This window comes from Polistes dominula, unplaced genomic scaffold (genome assembly GCF_049000335.1).
Source record: "Polistes dominula isolate Pdom_NZ unplaced genomic scaffold, Pdom_raw_medaka contig_20, whole genome shotgun sequence".
Classification (NCBI taxonomy): Eukaryota; Metazoa; Arthropoda; class Insecta; order Hymenoptera; family Vespidae; genus Polistes; species Polistes dominula.
Genome location: NW_028301147.1, coordinates 906,373 through 925,107, shown reverse-complemented (window position 1 = coordinate 925,107; position 18,735 = coordinate 906,373). Strand labels below are relative to the sequence as shown.

Below are 18,735 nucleotides of genomic sequence, written 5' to 3'. Positions count from 1 at the left end.
GATTCTAATGATATTGGACTTATATTAATCTGTAAACATTAAGGAACATATTTACCTAAAGAACTTTTACCAAAAAAACTTATTTACCAAGAAGAATGTATATGTGTAATAGCGTTGCATTTGAAATAAAAGCCGAGCGCGTTTCATTGGTATTTGAAATGTGATACTATTTGATAATATTTTTTTATACATTATAAATCTCACTGTAAAATGCGAGATGTGCTTCTATAAAAACATTTCTTTTACAAATTTTTCTTATCGTTCTTCTCAAGTTTCGTCAAAAACGTTCTCGTACCACGCGTGAGCACGCGTCTCGCATTCTCTTAGAACACAAAACCCGTTGACACTTTTTTTTATATATCTTTGTTATTTTATTATATTTTAATTCGATGTTTTGTGCTATTTTAAGAAAAAACATCAGGGAAAAACATGCATATCTCGAAAAAGTTCTGCTGAAATAATTTCATTCCCTGTAATCACTAATCAACTTGAATGTCTCATACATTCATAAACTAAAATCACGATGTATCATACAGTGAGACAGCGGAGTGAAAAGGATTAATTATTTATATGATTAAATTATTAGTATAATTTAAATATAAAAGCCATGCTAGTATTTAAATGAATATAAAAAAAAAAGAATCAAAGGAATGTAGTAACATGCAAAGTTTGAAAGTGCAATTGAGTGATACGATTAGATAATCGTGAATATTGTAACTACAATGGATTTCAAATATAAAAAGAAAGACTAACTATAATGATGATGATGATGATGATGATGAAGAAAAAAAAAAAAGAAGAAAACCATTCGATAAATAATTATATACATTATTATATGATAACTGTATAAGGGATAACTGTAAAGACTAGTGTGTAAAGTTTAATCGAAACTATAGTAGGTATACTATTCGTATCTATCTATTTCGTATTGTACAAAGTGTGTATTTATTGATAGAAATATTCAAGGAACTGAACTGTATATAACATACTTTATGGTACTATCAAATATGTAAAGTATAATAACGAATGGAAAGAAAAGGGGGGGGGTTGGAAAGTATGAAAAAGGTCATGATTCAAAAATGTAAAGATATCGATTTTAAGAAGTTTTAAGTTTAAGTGTTAGAGATAAGTATAGTTCGCGAATAGTAAATCTAATCCGTCATTGAGGAGAAGAAGAAGAAGAAGAAGAAGAAAAAGAAGAAAAGGGAAAGAAGAAATAAAAAAAAAGAAAAAAAAAAAACACTTCTCCTCGAATGAATCGACTCGCGAGAGGGTAAAGAACCAAAAAAAAAAAAGTCATGCTACCCTCTTTCGTAACTTTTACTCACAGCCTGTGGTATATGGGGTATGTCGCATGCCGGTGTATTGGTGCTCTTGCTGTGTGTCTTGCTGTGATGATGCTTGTTAGAATTTAGAGTCATTTACGCTCGTCACCTTGATCGATATGCCAGTGTCATCCTCGTCTTCCTCTGTCATGGTCGTCAGCCTTGTTGTCTCATCGACCAGCAACGAACCATCCTTCTTTGAATGTTTCTTCGATTTGCTTATGATTAGGCATAACAAAATTATAATCAAATTAGAGAGGGGACAGCAGGGGGTGGGACAGGGGGCGGGGTGGTGGGGCGGGGAGGGAAGAGTTAAAGAACAATAATAATTGTATATATATATATAATGATTTACTTACTTCATTAATTTAGATTGTTTAGTTTTCTCGTTACTTTCATTAACTTGTTGCCAAATTCCAGTTTTATTAACTTCCTCGCTGATATTGATGCTAGCCAATGGTATCTTCATAATATCACCATTCGAATATGATATTTGAATGTTTTCCGGTGGTCCATAACCGATGGGATAATTTTGATGATGTTCCTGATGATCAATGAAAGAATAACAATAAGAAAAATCACGATTCACAATTACAATGAATAATTTGTCATTTTTGTAGATCTCGTTTCAATGGTTTTTTTGTTGTTGTTTTTTTTTTTTTTTTTTTTTTTTATAATACAGGCCATGCGCTAACGAAGAGTAAGCTAATTGTTAATTATTTATTTATTTATTTTGTTTATTTTCGTTAACTATAACTATGCTAAAATAAAACGACGACTAATTTGATGGAAATCTAAATATAATAATTGAATTAATCGGATAGAAGTGTGCGTTTAATCATGTGAACAAATATTTCTTCTTTCTATTTATCGAATTTGATAAATATACTAATGTTGATGACGATGACGTAATAATTATAATAATAACTATAATAATTATTGGAATTACGTGCACTTAGGGTGACGTACCAATGACAGGTCGGAGTATTCAACGACGAATGTTTGTTTGTTTTTTTTTTTTTCACGATTTTCGTGTTCTCTCTTTCTCTTTCTCATTCTCATTCTCATTCTCTTTCTCTTTCATTGAGATGTTGAGAGATCGTCCAATTATTTGTATCTTCATTCCTCCTCTCGTGAATCATGCTGGTGTTATTGCTAGATTATTATTATTATTATTATTATTATTATTATTATTATTATTAATAATATTTTTGTTCTTTGCTTTCATTCGATATACACTGTTCATCTCAAAACACATTCGTTTTAAACAAATTTTCAAAAAAAAAAAAAAAAAAAAAAAGAATTTCTATCTTTTTTTTTTTGATAGATGACCAAAAATAACGCGAAAAATATATTTAATATAAAAGGTGAAAATAAAAATTGGACTCACTGTATAATATGTGTGATAGAAGAAGCCGAACGGGGTTTATCCTCATCCTGATTAAAAGAGGGAGGAGAGGAGGGGAAGAGGGAGAGGGGGGTGGGAAGTAGAGAGGAGACAATTTACGAGGAACATGTAACAATATTCGTTTTTCAAAATGTTACAACAATAATTTCAATTTAATTTTACATTATAAAAATAATTTCTCTTTTTTTTTGTTGATTTAAATGTTAAAGAAAATATGGAAGATACATAGAAATGGAAAGAAAGAAAGAAAGAAAGAAAGAAAGAAAGAGAGAGAGAGAGAGAATGAGAGATAGAAAGAGAGAAAGAGAGAGAGAGAGAGAAAGATATAGAGAAGTGTTTTTGTATTTGTGTAATTTAAAGAACAATGTATTTGGACAGACTAAAAGTTTTAAGCTAATTAATGTAATTACAGTCTTTTATCACTGTTGTTTAGAAATTGAGAACAACTTACGAGGACACATCGATAGCAAAAAGTTTTTTAGAACGGCGCGAATGGAAAATGATATTAGACCTGTCAACTTATTGATACATATACTTGTCCTATATATATAGTTAAATATATATATATATATATATGTGTATATGTTAAAGTTTATTTTTAGTCGAATAATAGTCGATAAGAGAAAATATTGGTCATAGTTTCTTCTTTTTTTCTTTGCATTTGTAAAATCGATTGCCCTACCAAAGGTACTCATCGATTGTTCCGAATTTTTTATACTGTCATTTATTATTGTCTAACGATTACTTAATATATTATTATTATTATTATTATTATTAGTAGTAGTAGTAGTATTATTAATGTATAATTATTACAACGTTTGTAAGAAAAGCGACAAATTAACGCTAATTAAAATCCATGAGGATTAAAACGCGATTGTTTTTGGTATATTGAGGATTTTAATAGCGTTGGTGGTTTTATTTGTTTTGTTTTGTTTTGTTTTTGTTTTTTTTTTCAATTAAAATCGAATGTTTAAATATTTTGTTGTTTCAAGTTAACGAGATTCTTTTTTTTTTTTTATCAAAGCGTTCAACATTAAATATATGTATATATATATATTATTGACCTAATTAGTTTCTAATACAACAATAACACAGTAATAACATCGTTGTTGGCCATTTTGTATGAACACGCCTAATACGAAGCTAATTAAACACTATTACCTATTACGTATTTTTTCAATGTAATTATATATCTATATATATATATATATATATATTTTTTTTTAGAAATTATTTATGACCTTGATCGTTGTGCATTACTCGTTTGTTTGTTAATATTACTCTATTGGTCAATTGGAAGAAATAACACACACACACAAAATATATATCTTAATACATGTAAATTACGTGTCACATTGTTTGTTCGCAATCGACTCCTAAACTACTGAACCGATTTGAATCAAATTTTGCACACTGTATGCAGTTTCATTTAATTTGAAAGATAGGATAGTTTATATCTCAATTTATAATTGCAATATTATTTTATTAATCGCGAATTATTTGTTTAATTAACAAAGAGTCATGATTATCTCTGTTAGTCCGATAAGATTCTAACAGAGGGCGGTATAATGTAATTCGTTGACTTAAAGACGTATATATATATATTTATATATATGTGTGTGTGTGTATATAAACGATTAAGGAATACAAGCGATAGGTCCATTAATTTTGACTTGGAAAGTTAAAACATGTAAATCTTTCGTATAAAATTTGGTAAACGTTTAATCCTTTCGTTACCACCAACCCATATCATGGGTTGTACAAATGTAACTTCTATGTTACGATACTCGTATCATAATGAAAGAATTCATTATTATTAATTGTCGAGGTATTGGTGTTAAAATAATTTAAAAAATACGTCTCTTTGAAATGTTCTTACCGTCCTAATGAATTCTTCTATGCTCAAAAGAAAAATTGTTATTAGACTATATATTTTTTTTTTCGGAGCACTTATTATCTTACCTATACAAATTTATCTAAATATTATATTATCTTTGTTTTTTTTTTTCAAGGCCTTGTATTTTTTTATTTTTTTATTTTTTTTCGTTAAAAGGCCATAAAGAGAGAGAGGATCATTTAGATCATTAATAATCCTATTGTCGATCTAAATTATTAGATCTATCGTATTCGCACATAGTTATAGTGACCACAGGATAATTGTCAACCTGATGATGGTCACTTCTCGTACGCTATTTACGACATAATAAATTTCTAAATATTCGTCTGACGATGCTAACCTCGCCGCTTTCCAATTGGCGAAGATCGTCGGCATGTTTCTTGCTTGGTTCTGGCATCACGTCATCGAGTATCTTCAATTCGCGTTGTGTAAAAACGAAATCCAATGATTTTCGAATTCCTATCATAACCACGAGCTAATACAAACAAATTAAACAAATCATTACAATATTATATTATTATTATTATTATTATTATTATTAATATATTTATATTATCAAATTGAAATATAGATTTTACCATCAATGGGAATAAAATGGAGGTAGTGCTGAATGATTTGATGATCCAAAGACATGCCAGACAGGTCAATTGTATTGCAGTGAAAATGTGGACGCGTTTTAATGGCACCTGTGAATAATATTATTCGAATAATCATAAACAAAAAAACAAATTAATAAATGATTGTAAATATTAAATCAAATTCGTACCTGTCTAAGGAACATATAATCTGGTTGGTACTTCACCGGCATAAGCATGATGAGTATTCTATCGAAGAATTGTAATCCTTTTAATGACGCAACACCCATATAAAGGAAGACACCGAACAGTACTGGCATTGGTATGTGTCTTAACATAGGTGTCAATAAAACGGAACAACCGATCATTAAAAAGATCAGTATGTGCGTGACTCTTTGTTCTCTGACACCTAAAAATTGTGGTTTTTCTCCTGGGGCAGCGCATTCCGATTCCAATTTCAACGAGTTAACGTGATTTATCGATAGCACCGTAGCAGCTACGAACCATGGTAATCCCATAACCGAACAGATTTCGATCAGGATCGCAAGGATAAACAGGTCCAGATGATAGCCGCATCCTTTCTGAACGATCATTCATATTTTTAATGATTAATTTTATTGTTGATTCAAATAATAACGATGATGATGATGATGATTAACGATGATAATGATGATGATGGTGATCGTGGTGGTGGTAATCCTAATACGAACGTATTTTATTACCTTTAATTTATTTTCTTTTCTATTAACGATCACAGCTGTGATCTGTTGATCCATAAAGATCAATATAGTGCCCAAGAGAGCTGGTAGAACAGCCACGATGGCGCTCCACCATGGATTATTCTGAAAAGGCCAAATCATCCATCCCCGGCCATCCAAGGTGGGTTTGAATTCTTCAGGTACTTCTAACTTTGGCGTTGCTATACCCACGAAGTGATCCAACAAGGACATCGAAAAGATTGCTATTATAACGGCAAAATCGCTGATCACTTGTCTAACCTAAAAAACAAAAGACAATTTTGTTCAGAATTGTAAAAACATGATATTTCAATTAACTACTCTGTTTTTAAAATACCTTAGATGGAAAGAAAAGAGCATTCTTAAAGTCCTTCATTTCGACGGATAATAAGAAGGTGCCCATGAAAAGGATAATTGACATGAGGAACACATCGGGTACAGGTTGTTGTATGTTACAACTATCTCCCATCAACGTGCCATTGTAATTCTGAAAGAAGCAATAATGAAGTTGGTCTTCTCGTAAAGTTTCCTTTCATATCAAAGGATCAGCCTTCTTTTTCTTTTGATATTTTTTCTATTCCCTTTTTAATATCGTATCTCAATACTTGTATTTATTATCAAGGTAACCGGTAATTTGTAATCTTTGATCGGTTAAATCATAATAATCAAAGAGATTTTTTCTACAAACCTGGCACGTAGTCCGATTCAAATTCGTCCAATTGACGTTCTCAGTGCCATAAAGCGAACTATCGTTCGGTGGTTTGCACCAACAATCGTATGCCAAGTGATCATTGGCGTGAGTATTTATGGGATACTTTTTGCCAATCGAGAGGACATTTTCCACAGCCTGCATTTGATCGAGAAAAAAAAGAAGAAGAAGAAAACATTTGATATATATATATATATATATATATATATATATATATATATATATATATGTATAAAATGGTTAGCAGTGATTTGGAAGCCCGAACTGTTCGATCGACCACGGTCGACCTAGATGTCGAAGGTTTTCGCTGATGGTGCAATTTTTTCAAGCACGCACACTTTAAGATATCCAATTAAGCTCATCGTGTATCCTATATGTTGTTGTTGCAATATAACAAACACATACACACATACACACATTAATTAATATAACTCACCTTGTAAATAAAAATGAAAGCGATGAGGGTGGCAAAATTTTCTTCGGTAAAACGTGTTATGTAGCAAACGAAGGCGCTAGCGTCAAGGGCAACGAGGGTTAACAAAATGACGGCAGTCCAGGTGCCAATCCAAAAACGAAATGACATGTAATTCCAATCGGATTGTTTGCAAAATTCATATACAATAGTTTCGAAGACCAACACGGGACCGGTTGATCCAAGAATTGTCAATGGTTGTCCGGAGAAAAATCCATAACCGAGTCCACAAACGAAACCGGATACCAAGGATTCCATAGCGGCCATGTTTTTCCCAGTAGCTTCGCTGAGTAGACCACCAAAAGTGATGATTGGTGAGAGACACGCAAAATATAAGAAAATGAAGGACGCTACGCATTGCAATGCTAATGCATCTTTAAAATCGGAAATGTAAAATGGCGCTTTTCTTTTGATATCGTTTATCAGCCCACCAAATAATTTTCCCGATCTGGACAAACCAGATTCTTCTCTTTGCTTTTGTTCGTCAGCTTCCTCGTCAGCTTCTTCCTTAGGTTTTTCCTCTTTCGGCCTTTTCCTCACGTCCTGTCAAAACCGTGATAACATAAAACTAATATCATTACGAGGAATATCGTGATAAAATAAATAAAATGATTTATAATAATAAAAAAAGAAAGACGCTCTACTTGCGACGGAATGGCAGCAGGTGGTTCGATTCTAATCGTAGGATCCCATTCGCCAGGTGGTAAAACGGTAACAGCGTCAAGAAACTCATCGATACCGGCAAGAAGATGATTCCTATTTTTGGCCTTGTATGCAACATCGTGGAAGACCTCGTCAGACATCAACGTTGCCATTGCTCGTCCAATTTCATGGAAACCCGAAATTCCACCCTACGTAATATATCCCTTTTTTTAATCATACAAATACTCGTAATACTCACTCAAGTTTTGTTTTTATTTTCGTTTAATATTATACCATGGGTCCTAAAAGTACGAAGATAAATCTCGTTGGTACAGGTACTTCAGTAAGATCACCCATTATTCCTGCCTGACTGAGTCGTATGAAGGCGGACAATGTTTTGTCAAGAAAATCAACTTCGCCTACCAAAATGTTACTGGCTTCCGCTCCTGCTGGTATTTTTCTCATAAAATGTGTATTACCCTACGATTTCAAAAAAAAAAAAATAAATCCTTTCATTTAATTGTCAGTAAATTAAAAAAAAAAAAAAATTAACAAGAAAGCAACCAAAACTAACCCGATGATTGGCATCCCCATTTTCCAAAGCGGAAGAACTATGATTTCTGCTAATCGAAACGCTGCTAGGACTTCGATCGATTCCGTTGGCACCTGGTTCTTGTCCTGAAATTCATCTAGCTTACTGCTTACTGCTTTTGTGTGTGTGTGTGTATTTTCAAATATATTTATTGAATCATTTTTAATCTCACAACAAGATGAGAGACCACTAACGGAATCCTTGGACAAAACAAAGCATTTTGGTATTTTATTTCTTAAAAAGCGTCAAAAGTTTCGAGTAACTGCTGCCATCGATTTCACGGGGGTTTGGAGTGGGGTGGGAGGGAGAGGGGAGGGGGGTGGTTCTTTCGTTGACTTCATTCGAGTTAAATGTCAAGGATGGAACAGCTTTTTGAAAGACTGTATTTTTTTTTTCTTTTTTTTGCTTCTATTACATCATATCGTAAATTTTCTCGACATTTTTTTATCACGAATTTACAAAGATAAAACATGTACCTGTCTTTGTTAAATGTCGTTTTACAATTTCATTGTACTTTCAAGTCAAAATATAGTTACGTTAATACAGTCTCAAGATAATAAACAACGTTTATACCATGAAATGTTAATCTACGACCCTTTTCAAATCAGAATATTTCAAAGTGGAGGAGAGAAAAAAAAAAAGTTGAATTTATTTTCTACTCGAGTATATTTTCTCTTTAACGAGATTTTATATTTACAGAACCATACAACCAACGAACCAACCAACGATACAACCAACCAACCAATCCCCGTTGTTATTAAAATTCTTTTTTAGAAATCGAGTGCAACAGCAAACTCGTCGTCATTGTCAGCAGTGTCTCTCAGTTTTACCAAACAATAAATAAAACATTAGTATGCTGATAGTTAACAAATTATTGCAATACAAGCAACGGTGTATATATATATAGATATATGTAAAGATGTATATGCTTGAATATGTATGCGTGTGTTCAGAAGGAAAAGAATGCAGCAGACAAGTGTTTTGAAAAAATTGTTGAACATCAAAGATGGTTGCTGTGCGATATATGCAATGAATATGAGATAGGGTGTTGTATGCACGTGTTAATTGTTAGCAAATATTTTAAATAAACAAATAAATAGACAAATATATATATATATATATATATATATATATATATATATATAGGGATAACATTAATTAATAAAAGGGAGCAAGCAGATTAAAAGCGGTTTACCGGGATTGCCGGGAATGGCAAGGAAACGGCCACCAGCATTCATCGGTGTTCCACCGGTCTGATTTGTTGCACCGGCGATCGTCGGAACGGAATTTGATTCCTCCACTACAAAAATGAGCATGAAACACACACCAGGATATTTTTCTTTATTTACAAAGGAAGATAATACAATTCTACCCGTGACACTCCCCCCCCTCTCTCTCTCTCTCTCTCTCTGTGATCTTCTTTCTTTCTTATTACCGATTAAATACACCTTTGATTATTATTATTATTATTATTTCATATATTCATTTCTTTTTTTTTTCTACGATTTATTATTTAAATATAAGAAAATTATCTTCATACCAATATACAAGTAAATCATCTAATTGGTTTATTGTCAACGAACAACAACAACAACAACAACAACAACAACAAAATGATTTGACACGCTCGGGTGAGAACAATTTTCAATAAATTTTAATTAATGTTACACGTCACTTGTTTTATTTTTCTTTGTATATTTTGAAAAAAAAAATAAAACTACTTAGAGTCACGCGATATTTTAGAAATCAAAATTGTCCTTCGTGAAAATAACCGTTTCAAACACGATGTCCCTTGTTTGTGATGATGATGATACCATCAACTGTTATGCAAGGGCTTTTAAAAGCCACAGAAATACACGCACGCGATCTTTACGAACTTTAATGCAGATCGAGGAGTTTCTTTACGAATCGTTGCATTTCTTCTGATTTAAAAAAAAAAAAAAAAAAAAAAAAAAAACAGAGAGAAAGAAAAGAAATAGAAACAAAAATAAACAAGTGGAAAATGTTAGTCGGTTAAGAGAATCATATTGTTTTAATAATGGCCGTTCTATATATATATATTTGTTTCCTCTGAGACAGGATATACATTTAGGAATCACGTGCGCATCACACAATAAAACCTAAACGTCATGCTTCTCACGATCCTAAAGTTTCGCAATGTTTCCATAGTTGGCAAGTAGAGAAATACGATACGAGTCAGACGCGATGTGAGTCAACTCGTGTTAGAAACTTTTGTGTGAATATTTTATTAAACAACAAAATATATATATATATGTTTAACATACTCGAACCTAAAAGATTAATAAATTACACTATAATCAAAACAAAAAAAAATTATATTCTAAACATTTATAATATATACGTACAGGTTGAAACATAAATAATGGCAACTATTTATTCACAACCGATACAAAAGTGTTACATGTTTGCACCTGTTACTGTCCTTCAAAGTAGTCACCAGAGTTGTGTAGAACCCGTTAACAGAGCCTGTTCTGTTGATGGTGCGAATGGAGCTGTCTACTGCCATGTCTCATCCAGTGTTACGATACGGCGTAAGAAAGCCTCCCATTCGTGCTCATAGTGCTCCAAATGCATCTGAGCAGCGTCGTAACGCATCCATTTCTGCATTTCCGTCAATTCATGCGAAACCCATCGTGGTATTTGCTTCAGAACTGTTTCAGAGATTCGACATGGGAGTAGACCGTTCGATTCGTACCATCAACAGAACAGGCTCTGCTGAGGGGTATACTACACCTTCCAAATCGCAGTCAATGGGTTCTACATAACGTTGGTGACTATATTGAAGGACAGTAACAAGTGCAAACATGTAACTCTTTTGTATCGGTTGTGAATAAATAGTTGTCATTATTTAAGTTCCAACCTACGTATATATATATGCATATGTATATATATTTAACCATTCAGAGATAAAATGTATGGACACATTTTTACACGGGATTACAATAAGAAATAGAAAAAAGATATAGAGTGTTTAAGATAAAGATTAAGACCTGTGTGCATAATTTGTATATAATCCAAAAATTCATATTTATACACAATAATGAAATATAATGTGAACACTGTCTAACCTTTCAGCTGACACATGGCGAACCACGCAGTAAATCCCACCACGTGGGGTATGCCGATTTCGGCTTGCGCATAAACAAAAAATCGTCTAAATCAATAATTATATTTTAATAGACAAATTGATCACGAAATAATAATTTTAATCCTAAATTCCTCAATCCTTGATACCTTCCTATTAATTCGAAGGAAATTGTAGGGTGTTGTTTAGGTTTTAGGGTTTGTTATTTATTAGTAATCAAATAAATAACGTTAGTCGATGATCATACGATGAACAAACGATTAGCGTGATGAACGCGTTTACGCGATGTACAAATACAATGAAAAAAAAAAAAAGAACTCAAGCATTTAAATGAATATCCCAGTGAATAAACCAATAAACAGGCTCTTAGCGGAACTGGCCTACGTTGTACCTGGTACCAGAAGGTAAGGCCCTTTGAGATCTTTAGCTTCTTTCGAAAGAAGGGCCGTGTTTGAATTTGGACAACTGCTGCTACGACCAACTGAGGGCGCATAGGCGTCCCCGGGATCACGACGCTCCTGCAAATCTGACGTCAACAAGGCATGCATACCACATGTACAGCCGTTTTCTGGAAAATGCCGTGGGTCCTGTCTTAAACGAATTTTTCCAAAATTCTATCTTTTTTTTTTTTTTTATTCGTTTACCGATTCTTTCTTTATTGCATCGAGGTTCCATTAAGCTTTTTGAAATATACATTAATTATAGGGGGAAGGTTTTAAACAAATATAATGAAATTTATTCATAACCTTCTAATGAAAATACAAAATGGAAGTAAAGTAATTTAAAAAGGAACAATATAAAGTAATGTATATAACAAAAAAAAAAAGTAAAAGAAATATAATAAAGGAGGAAAAAAATTAATGGTTAAATAATGCAATTAGACTTTTTCTTTCTTTATTCAGAAGTTTCTTATTTTTCTTCTTTTTTTCTCGCGTGAAATGAATCGAGCGCCTGAAAGTATGTAACCCAGCGTACGCGTGCGTATAAATCTTGTTTTTTTTTTCGTTCCAAACATTGATAAAGTACGATACCCGAGTATCGTTAAAAGTTTGTCGTCTCTTTCGTGGATGTAATTTAACGTAAGACGATTATATCATCGGATTTATATGGTCAAGTAATTAACTTGTAAATAAATATGTATTATATATGTATATATATATATATGCTACGGTAAATGCAGTTAATCTAATAGGACACATTTTATAGGTTAGATTTTAATTTGTAATTTGTATATTCCAGAAAATGAAATTACATGTTCTCAAATTCCCCCTTTTACAATTACAAGAACAATTGAAGACACAATCTTGAAAAATCCCTGACAAGAACTTAACGAGAAGAAACGTTTATTGAAGCATATTTTAAAGATTACCCAAAACAATTGTTTGAACAATCTATACAATGCCCATGGATTCAATACATTGACTGTAACACACATATACGTCATATTTCCCTGTTTCTTATTAAGATAAAAATGTCATTGATATTATTATAATTAAATAGGATTAAAAAACAAAAACTTACTCTTAGATGACGAATGATTGCGACCAATCTCTGCCAAAGATCTGATGATCGGTAATCTCGACATATTGTTGTCCTTGCGTCTTTCGTGCTGATGTCGATGTCTCACCAAAAGTGTTTCTCTTACCTGATAATAATAATAAAAAAAAAAACAAAAAACCAATTAATAGTTTATGAGTTTGATCAAACTTGAATAAATTGAATATGAACAATGAAATTGTATTGAAAATTATTCTAACTTTTTCTCGAGTCTCGATCGGTAGTGAACCTTTATTGATCATGTTATCCAAGGCCAGATCAGCTATCTGTTCAAGACTGTTGGCTTCCATGTCAAGCATAACAGTTCCATTCAAAAGCAAACTTCTCAATTCGAAGAGCGAGTGTAACGATAACGTTGCTACGTGTGGTTTGCTCCACCTGTTTCCACCTTCTTCAACATCTTCTTCAAATTTGATCCACCTATTTGTGAGAAAGATCAAAACATAAAAAGATCAAATCAAATATTGGATATGTTCAATATTAAATCTTTTTCAATTGTATCGATCAAAGAAATCAAATGGCTTATTGAAGTTGATGAAAATTTGTAAAGGAAAACTAAACAATTTCTTTTCTTTTTTTTTTAAATAGATGACTTGTTATGATTAAAATTAATTTTGATATATATATATATATATGTATAAATAGGATTGCATAGAGTTAATTAAAAATAGTTGGTCGAGATTGGTATAAATAAATGATGATGCATTGCCTAGCGGTTTCCTTCCATTCCATTTCATCTCCATCCTTGACAAGTTCTTCCATTTCGGAAAATAGAGGATGCGATTCGTGAGCATCGTCCCCGACTTCCTCGCCGAGAATAAATTGCACTCTCTGGGCCGGTGGTGTGACTGAAAAAAAAAAACGGATATTACGTTTTTTAATGGTGGTACGTACGTACGTACGTACGTACGTTTCATTGATATGAAAGAAAAGTAAAAAAAGAAAAAAAAAATTTTTAAAAGTAGATGAAGAAGAAAACAAAAATTGAGAAAACAAAGCAAGATGGTGGTACACGTAGTACACGAGAGAAAGAGATTCAGATTGAAACAAAAATTCTAATAATAATATAATAATAAAATACATAAAACAACGAGATTTTTTAAATAAATATCGATTAAAATTTGAAACAAAGTGAAATAATGTTTTTTTTTTTTTTTTTTTGTAAAATTATCGTGCTGTGTTTGCAATTTATTATTCGTTTGTTCGAAAAGTAATTAAGTTTGAAGTTTTTAATGATCATTTAAAAAAAAAATACTTTAGATTTTCTATATTTATAAAAGAATACGAAAAAAATAAAATTCACCTTTTTTTATTTACCATTGAAATAAAAAAAAAACACAAAATTGTAATTACTTGTTGAACAATCCAATAAATTATCTGCGATAGTTTCAATTCGTGCAATCGATGAATTTTATGACACACATAGAAAAAAAAAAAACAACAACAATTTGAATGAATTTTCGATTGGTTACATATCAAAGTGAAAGAAAAATGATATTCCTATATAAAAATAGTTCAATTGTGGTGCAAAATATATATTTATGGAAATAATAATGTGTCAAGAAAAAATCATTTCAAGTTACACACCCACGTATAAATGAAATTTGATATTTAAATAAAAAATCATCCCCCGTTTTTTTTAACATTTTTCAATCGAGTGAGATGCATGCTTAACACGTTCATCGTCCAGCCCGTGTATATGTAAATACGTTATATAATACGTAAATATACGTAAATTACGTGTCACGTTATTTGTTCGCAATGGACTCCTAAACTACTGAACCAATTTTAATAAAATTTTACACACTATATGCAGTTTTATCCAAATTGAAAGATAGGATAGTTTATATTTCAATTTATAATCGAATTATTTGTTTATTAACGAAGAATCATGATTATCTCTGTTAGTTCGATAAGATTCTAACAGATGACGGTATAAGTTAATTCGTTGATTTAATATAATATGAATAAAATATAAAAATATTATAAAAAGAGCGTCACCGTATGCGATGACGAAGCTCCCTTAGGAAGCATACCCGTCACCGTATATGGTGACATGGCGACGAACGTGTTAATACATTGATAAAATGTTATTGCATGTTTTTTGTTGTTTCATTTTTCTCAAAGAATAAACAACGTAACAGGTATTACGTTGTAATTTCTTTCATATTTGATTTCTTTTTTTTCTTAACCCTTACCCCATAATTAACCAAAATTTCTTACCTCAGTGTATGGAATAATATGACGTAATTAAATTAGTGTATAAAATTGCATTGATGGTTGTATATTGTTAATAATAATCAAACGATAATTCGAATAGAACAAAAAGTGATGAGCATAATGGTACGAGGTCATAATAATTATAATTATATATACTTATTATATATATAATATGTATATATGTGTATTATATATACGTGCATAAAATGATACGTATAATTTTGGGAGACATTTTTGAAAATGGCTGGCTTACATATCATTTCGCCGTCGGGGTCGCAAATGCTCGCGAGACGAGCCCTGCGCTTCATCACCAATTGTCCTGCAATGTCAGTAGACAAAAAACACAACAAAGAAACATCTACACAACTCTATCTAAAAAAAAAAAAAAAACGAACAATCAAATTCAAACTCTCTAAACTCTCTTTTGTATTCTCCTAAAAGCTCGATTTCGAATTCTAACCTTACTTTTTTTACTCTTTTGTCTATCAAACAAATTCTTCTTTTTATATCTTGTATCATTTCGTTCTTCGTTGATCGAGCTTGAAGAAGATAGGAAGTTGCAGATCGATCGGGGGGTGGGTGTAAGGGTTGGAAATGAAAGGGTTGGTAAGAAGTGGAGTCCACTTTTACGCACAATTTCGTTTTTCATCTGTAAACGAACAACGATCGTATGTATCTCTTCTGCTAAAGTTTATTTTCAATACCAAACGTACTATATACTATTATGAGAACTTACTTAGGCGCATAAAAGCGGCCAATCGTGTTAAACTAACGAGTAATTTTAATAAGTACAAACTTTCTGATTGATTTTTCAATCGATTTTCAACGCTTGACTCTTGCATCACGTATTGTTTCTTCTTTATTTTGTTAAGAACAAAAAACAAGAAAGAAAGAAAGAGAGGAAAAAAGAGAAAGAGAGAGTAAGAGAGAGAGAGAGAGGGGGGGAAGAAAATGAAAAAAGGGAAAAGTAAAAAAGGAACAAGAAAAAAAAAGGGAGGAAGAAGAAAGTGGAAAGCCGTTACGACAACCTACTCGAAGAATTGGGTTGAAAAGTCTTTTTGTAAAAGAAAAGACAAAAAAGAGAAAAAATGAAAAGAGAGAGAAAGAAAGAGAGAGAGAGAGAGAGAAGCGTATCGATCAGCGTCCTGCATACTCGGTGTGCCAGAAGAAGGGTGAATACCCGTCCGAGTCTCGTACAAGTGGTTGGCGCTTTGCCACGCGCCGTTTCAAAGTGCATTGCAACGAGTGCAACGAGTGCAACGAAGAGCAACGATCCTATCTCTCTCTCTCTCTTTCTCTCTCTTATCTCATTCTTTTCTCATCTTTCTCTACTTCTAACGTTTATATATATATATATATATGTTTCATCTTCTTCTTTGTATTCTTTTAACCCTAAAAACGTTCAAAACTTTCTTCGTAACGTACATACAAGCCCTTGACAAAAAAACAAGCGCCATTTTTATTTTTACTTTTGCTTTCAATTAAATTGAAAAATTAAATTGACAACTAGGACAAATCTAATTTGCAAGTATAAAAAAAAAGAAGTATAGAGAAAAAGATATAAATGAAATGAATGTAATAATAATAATAATAATAATAAATAAAAATAATTCGACTTACTGGGTCTATCGTTGTCGGTATCATCGTTACTTTCCCCATAAGATTGCCGTTGGGAATGATGGTGTTTATGATGACGACGGTGTCTTCTCTCTCCGGGTAAATGTACACCCACATAGACCGTGTGTGCTCGGTGACCTGTAAGCAGATGAAAGAGTGGAGTCGTCTATGTCGAACCCGTTGTGTTGTTCCGTGATTAACAATTATGCTCGGATAATTCTAACAGTGTATATATATATATATATATATATCATTTCTATTACCATCGAATATTCGATATATTTAGTAATCTGACATTATCCTATGTTTAAAAAGAAAAACTCGATAAATATCATATTTAAAAGTTAATATACACCAGCTCAAAAATATATTATAATACTTTAGTGTTATATATTAGGAGGATCGAAAAGTAATGCGGTTACTACTCATGTCAAATTATTTTTAATATTTTAAATAAAAAAAATGATTGATGATTTTATTTAAAATGTTGCATACCAGATATTGGAAAAGGTTGTTAATAACGTGATTAATTAATTTAGTTATAATAATTAATTTCAAAAGCGACATTATACTTTCCGATCTACCTAATATTGGAATCTTTAGCACTTGAATACGCTATCTGGTGGCTAAATTCAAAATTAGAGTAGATAGGTCGAATTGCTACGCAACGCCTCCGCCAGAGGTCCCAATATACATATATAACGAACTTAAGAGTTCCTAATACCAATTAATAATAATAATATTATTATGTTAAGTAAAAATTATATTATTCAGAGTACAGTGTTGTACAAAATAGGTTTGTTTCACAGAAATTTATGAATCATGCTATGACAAAATCATGTTATAGGATCCCGTGTTATAGAAATGCTATCTGTATATAATATATAAGGGTGTATATTCATATGTGGTGTTACTTTTCAATATGATTAAAAATCATTAGACCGAAAACGACCTAATTTAGATGAATTCGTTCATCCACGTCCCACCAATGATTATAAACACAGAGAAAGAGAGAGAGAGAGAAAGAGAAATAACGATTTTTGAAGCACCTACTGTCTTAAGTGAGCAAACAACGAAGCCAAATATTCGTATAACGGCTGACCTATGCACGTAGAAAGGTATTATTAGCGATTAAGAGGTAGTCCTTCATACTACCCCCTCTTTTTGGATTCTAGGTTAGGGCTGAGACCTTGAATTTCACAATAAATAGATATCTTACCTTCGTAATCCTTTTCGGTGTAGGATTGATGAGTGATACGAGCACCTGGATCTTTCGGTGCCTCATCGTCGGCTGTTCCAGCCACGTGGTTTGCACCACCCCCTCCTCCTCCTCCTCCTCCTCCTCTTCCTCTACTGCCACCACCCCCTCCATCACCTACTCCAATCCCAGGCTGCATCCACGATCTGACAAATTAACAAAAATTACAATCGTTCAGTTTTTATTCCTCACTCTTGTTCAACAAATGCTTCAACAACAAATGGGAGATTATTTGTAAATAATGTGAAAGTTTGATTAAATTTAGATCATTTTATATAATGTTTGATCATTTTCTTTTTTTTTTTTTTGTCAAGGAATCGTGAAAAAAAAATATCTCAATTTTTATCAAAGATCAAGTTGATTGTCTTTTTATTCGTACACGCAATAACGGTCAACGCACTGCACTCTACTATAACCCTTAATCATTTCATTTCCTTTGTAGGAAAACGTCTGACGTTCTTTGACTCATCCGTTTACACCAGTCTACCAATTTTCTACTTGTTTCGAATTTCATTCACAACCCAGTTATTTTTTTTTTTAATCAGTTTATCGTACACACGAGTATAATAAAGTTTTCATTTTACCTATTGCATTATTCTCGTATATTTCATTGTTTTTGA

General features: G+C 32.0%; 1 protein-coding gene across 17 annotated transcripts in view; it reads right to left on the bottom strand.

Annotated features, from left to right (window-relative positions):
- The window catches only part of Ndae1 (Na[+]-driven anion exchanger 1), a 37,761-nt gene that overhangs the window by 2,031 nt on the left and 16,995 nt on the right, over nt 1-18,735 (bottom strand). For 4 of the 17 annotated variants that reach the window (XM_089177153.1, XM_089177152.1, XM_089177150.1 and 1 more), the window contains 21 exons: nt 18,077-18,261; nt 16,861-16,995; nt 15,494-15,568; nt 13,730-13,868; nt 13,221-13,440; nt 12,985-13,108; nt 11,855-12,031; nt 11,447-11,509; nt 9,553-9,657; nt 8,340-8,443; nt 8,060-8,245; nt 7,768-7,974; nt 7,088-7,666; nt 6,631-6,789; nt 6,280-6,429; nt 5,928-6,203; nt 5,397-5,786; nt 5,209-5,316; nt 4,971-5,105; nt 1,685-1,869; nt 1,435-1,543 (listed from right to left, as the gene is read on the bottom strand). In XM_089177153.1, the coding sequence (XP_089033279.1) occupies nt 1,435-1,543; nt 1,685-1,869; nt 4,971-5,105; nt 5,209-5,316; nt 5,397-5,786; nt 5,928-6,203; nt 6,280-6,429; nt 6,631-6,789; nt 7,088-7,666; nt 7,768-7,974; nt 8,060-8,245; nt 8,340-8,443; nt 9,553-9,657; nt 11,447-11,509; nt 11,855-12,031; nt 12,985-13,108; nt 13,221-13,440; nt 13,730-13,868; nt 15,494-15,568; nt 16,861-16,995; nt 18,077-18,254 (3,804 nt within the window). In that variant the 5' untranslated portion in view covers nt 18,255-18,261. Of the gene's footprint in view, nt 1-1,328; nt 1,544-1,684; nt 1,870-4,970; nt 5,106-5,208; nt 5,317-5,396; nt 5,787-5,927; nt 6,204-6,279; nt 6,430-6,630; nt 6,790-7,087; nt 7,667-7,767; nt 7,975-8,059; nt 8,246-8,339; nt 8,444-9,552; nt 9,658-11,446; nt 11,510-11,854; nt 12,032-12,984; nt 13,109-13,220; nt 13,441-13,729; nt 13,869-15,493; nt 15,569-16,860; nt 16,996-18,076; nt 18,262-18,735 lie in introns of all 17 variants that reach the window. The other 13 variants (XR_016178174.1, XR_016178175.1, XM_089177154.1 and 10 more) reach the window with 12 other exon arrangements.